Raw genomic sequence first — 4,180 nt, 5'->3', positions numbered from 1 at the left:
AGCAAGGCTGGTCCTCAGTGGCCACATGACAGGAGGTCCAAATATGCTGTCTCATACTGGGCCATCCAGGTACAATGCAGTAACATACTGGTCCTCTGAGCCAATGGAAGTGGTCTTAAATGTGAAAATGAGGTGCAACATAGAAGGTAATAACATATAAAAATAAATTATCATCTTCCACAGTAGAATATACTCTGTTTATTATCTCGTCCTGACAGCAATAAGTAGAACACAGGATTCACTAACCAAGATGTGGAATGACCACGCCTCTTGTAACTTGAGTCTTGCATAGGAATTTTTACTTCCAGCCCACAGGTTTACATTCTGTACTTCTCTACATGTGCTGTCCATTAAGGTTGACCTGTTCAGAATTTTATCTACACAAGATTCAAATTGTAGCTCCTCAATAGCACTAGTCACATCTCAGCACTCTACAGTGTGTAGTGGCTGAGCTCCATATTGCACAGTGCTATCAAAATGTATTTCTTTCTCAGGGGAATATTTCCACCCAGGCAAACAATGAGCGGTCTGGGGAGCTTCGAGCTTTAAGTCCCACCTGGGCACTGCAGTTTCCCCAAGTCCCAAACTTCTGTGGCTAGGCACACACCTTTATCTGCGCTCTGCTAGATGCCACCCCTGCAGGCTCTTTTATTTGCCTTCTAGGTCCCTTGAGGTATCTCTCTCTCTCTTTAAACTTTGGTGGCCCTCATACATTTCATCTTATGGGGTACATTTATTCTGCCCAGGACCGTGGATTCACATATCCACCACAGACACAGGGCCTTCCAAGAGGCAGAGGCCCAGAAGGTGGGGATCAAGGGGGCCGTGGACAGATGAGCTTCTTTATTGAGTGAAAATGTCCTCATATACTTGAATAAATAGAACATATTCATTTAAACATATACTTTAATTGTAAAACAACAGAAAAAAGAAACAAAGCAATGATTTTATCCTTGCGTGATTTTCACGCTTCCACTTAACTTGATATAAAGTTCTTACTTATTTCTATGGAAATTCCTATTCCAACACTGTAGTATCTTCTTCAAAATAAAATAAAGAATTCGAATTTGGTTTTACAACACAACAGTCTTACACATGGCATGGAAAAACAAAATTCCATATAATGAATATCACACAAAATCACATTCGTTTCAGATATTTCAATATATCGTCAATATCACAAAACTAAAAACACACATGAGATCAGTACCATTATTCAAATTAGATGTGCAAGTTATACCAAGCTTGCAAAAAGAAACAAAACTTCAAAAATATCATAAAGAAGAATAAGGATACACCCAGGAGGACAGCACCATCCTGGCAAGTGTGAGGTTCTGAGTACCCCCAAAACAAACAAAACAAAAAAAAAACATCATTAAGAAAAGACATGTCACCACTGAGCACTGTGGTGCACACCTGTAACTCCAGCATGGTGGAGGCTGAGGCAGGAGGATCACCATGAGTTTGAGGGTAGCCTTGACTACAGAATGAATTCAAGGCCAAACTGTACTGCACAGTAAGTAAGATTCTGCCTGAAAAACCACCCGCAAAAGCCAAAATATCAATACAATCCACCCTCCAAATAAAAGATGTGTCATTTTCAAGTAACCCAAATAAAACAGGCATCAAGATGTACTCAGGGCACTTATAACCTCCACCAGCCCTTCACTACTTAAAAAACTGCATATAGTCAAAAAAAAGAAGGGGGGTTATTTCACTTGCGATGGAAGCTAACATAGTGACATGATTACAAACATCAGTACACACCAGTGTAAGGAATGTGCCTTGCTTCTTTATTGGCCAGTACCTAATGCACGGGCAGCCTCTTGCTCCTGTCCCAAAGCATCTGCATACAGACGTGGGTAGGAACTGGGTTCTCTCCAATTAACCTTTGCCAAATGCTCTAGGACTTTCATCTTGGTGGTTTCAGTGTGGGCCCTTGGACCCCACAAGAACTCATAGTGAGCAGGATCACTGTTGGCCACCTGCCGGTACTCTAGATATCCTTCCTGTACCAATTCCTCAGTGATGAATTTCCAGGGATCCTTAAGAACAAAGTGATCCTTCTGAGGTAACTTTTTCCTTTTTACTAGTAATTCCTTTATGTCATTTTCACTGGCACAGTTACCTTTCACGAAGATGATAGTCAGAATGACTATCAAGAGGTCAACTTTGGAAAGGCACTGGTAATTAGCACTGAGCATCCCACTATAAGTAAGGCCCAAGAGAGGCAAGAGGGCATAAGTGTGGCTCATGAAGTCCACTTCCCTCATATCAATGCCGAAGGTCAGGCACATGTTTTGACGGAGTATCTTGAATACTGATGTTTGTTTGTTATCATAAGCAGGGCCCAAAGTATGCAGCATTTCTGCCTTGGTGATTGTCTCCTGCATTTGATATTTCCAGAGAAGGATGGTCAACACTTTAGCTATACTGTCATCTAGGAATGTATGGTACAAGAACTGAATGCTTACCACATCCTGAGCATTGCATATATCCACCTCTTCTTCCTTCCTGAAACTCTCACTAGATTGGTTCCCTTGCCTGGAGGCCATAGCAGTTGTACAGAGAATATTTGCTGAGGATTTATGGAAAAAGGCGGTGCCCTAGTCCAAGGCACTACACTTGCCTATCAGAGATTTGAGTACTGGAAGAAGAGGACCCTGAAGAAGCAGTGGCTTGTATTTCCACTTTCACAGGCTTCAAAACCTCCACACCTGGCAGGCTCTGTGCCCTTCTTTTGATAAGATGGCCTCTCCTTAACTTGCTCTGCTGTTTCCTCTGACCATGAAGAAGTTCCAAGTTTCCTTGGTGACAGTGATTCAGATGCCTGGAGGACAGAGGAAGACTGTGAGTGTTCACGCATGACAAAAACACTCTTGTTAGTTCCCCCAAAGGCCCTTTTTTTTGGGTGGTGTTCACAGGGTTTTGTCCTAGAGGAACTCTCTCCAAGAATCTGGGACACAAATCCAGATGACTCCTCAGGTTACAGCAGAATTGCAGAGGACAGACACTAGGGGAGACCAAGGGACTGCTGGGACTTGGCAGAAAGATTCAAAACTGTCCTCATGCACCTGGAAACCTAGGTACACATTCAAGGAATGCACCTCACTTTTGTCTCTGGGCCTCCTATGCTGTTAGCTGTGGGCATCACTTCAGACCAAGACCCTCCCTGTCTGGTCCCTGGAGCTCCTGTAAGGAACATGAAAGCCCCCCCTTAAGCTGCAGACCACAAGTACAGTCCTGATCACCAAGTCCTTACAGGATAGGGTAGGCTGGAGCCTTTGTCTTCAACACTGTGCGAGCTGAAGAATCCCCTCTCAACTCACTCAGGGCCCTTAACACTCCTTGAGCAGGACATGAACCCCAGTCTTTTTTGCCTGGTGGCAAAGTCTCCATATCTTTCTCTCTGACAGGGAACAAAAGGCAGTAAGAAGGGCATACATCTTGACACAACTGCCTAAGGGCCACAGTTGGAGGTAGAAAACCTCATTTTGGTCCTTGTGCCCTAGGAAAGGGAATTTTCTCCATCTTATGTTGACAAGTACTTAAGTCTGGGACTCTCACCGCAGTTACCCGGGTCGACCTTCTTCAAACCACTACCCTATCTTAGACACTTATATAGGAAGTGAGAGAAAACCAGTCTGCCTGTGTTCTCTGTGTCTGATGACATGTGACAAATGGACAGGGTGAAATTAGGTTCAGCTGACAGCATTTCCTCTGCCTCAGTTAAACTCTCATTAGGCCCTGGATTCCAGCTGCTTTCCGTTCAGCCTTCACCTCTGAGAACAATGATGTCAAACAAAGAGAGCTCACTCAGCCTGGCAGACTTGCCAATCAAGGGCTCAGGGAATACATCTGTGGAGCAGCCACCATTGGTGCTCAGGGCAAGGAACCCTCAATCTTCCATTAGAGTCCTTACTTTGAATCTGCAGAAAGAGGGCCTGTGTTTGTTGAGCAAGTGGGGTTCCCTGTGCCAATCTGATGTGCCCACATAAGATAAAGTCGTTCATATTGAGAGCTCTAGTATCTCGAGGCGAGCAGGCAACAGTCCTGTCCTGCCTACATGAGGACCCATTTTAGACTGCAATACATGTGTTTATCTGTGCTATAATGCAGGACCCGTGCTATGGTTTAAGTCTAGATTCCTCTTGAAACTTCCATGGGAAAATAGGATGGA

At 44.0% G+C, this 4,180-nt stretch overlaps 1 protein-coding gene across 1 annotated transcript; it reads right to left on the bottom strand.

Annotated features, from left to right (window-relative positions):
* Positions 1-1,793: 1,793 nt before the first annotated feature.
* On the bottom strand, positions 1,794-2,555 carry LOC101581237 (melanoma-associated antigen B10-like). The gene has a single exon (XM_004643679.1). It carries the CDS (start codon positions 2,553-2,555, stop codon positions 1,794-1,796), a length of 762 nt encoding a protein of 253 aa, XP_004643736.1.
* Positions 2,556-4,180: the final 1,625 nt, after the last annotated feature.

Source organism: Octodon degus, unplaced genomic scaffold (genome assembly GCF_000260255.1).
Source record: "Octodon degus isolate 3935 unplaced genomic scaffold, OctDeg1.0 scaffold00181, whole genome shotgun sequence".
NCBI classification, from domain to species: domain Eukaryota; kingdom Metazoa; phylum Chordata; class Mammalia; order Rodentia; family Octodontidae; genus Octodon; species Octodon degus.
This window is presented reverse-complemented; position numbering and strand designations above follow the sequence as displayed.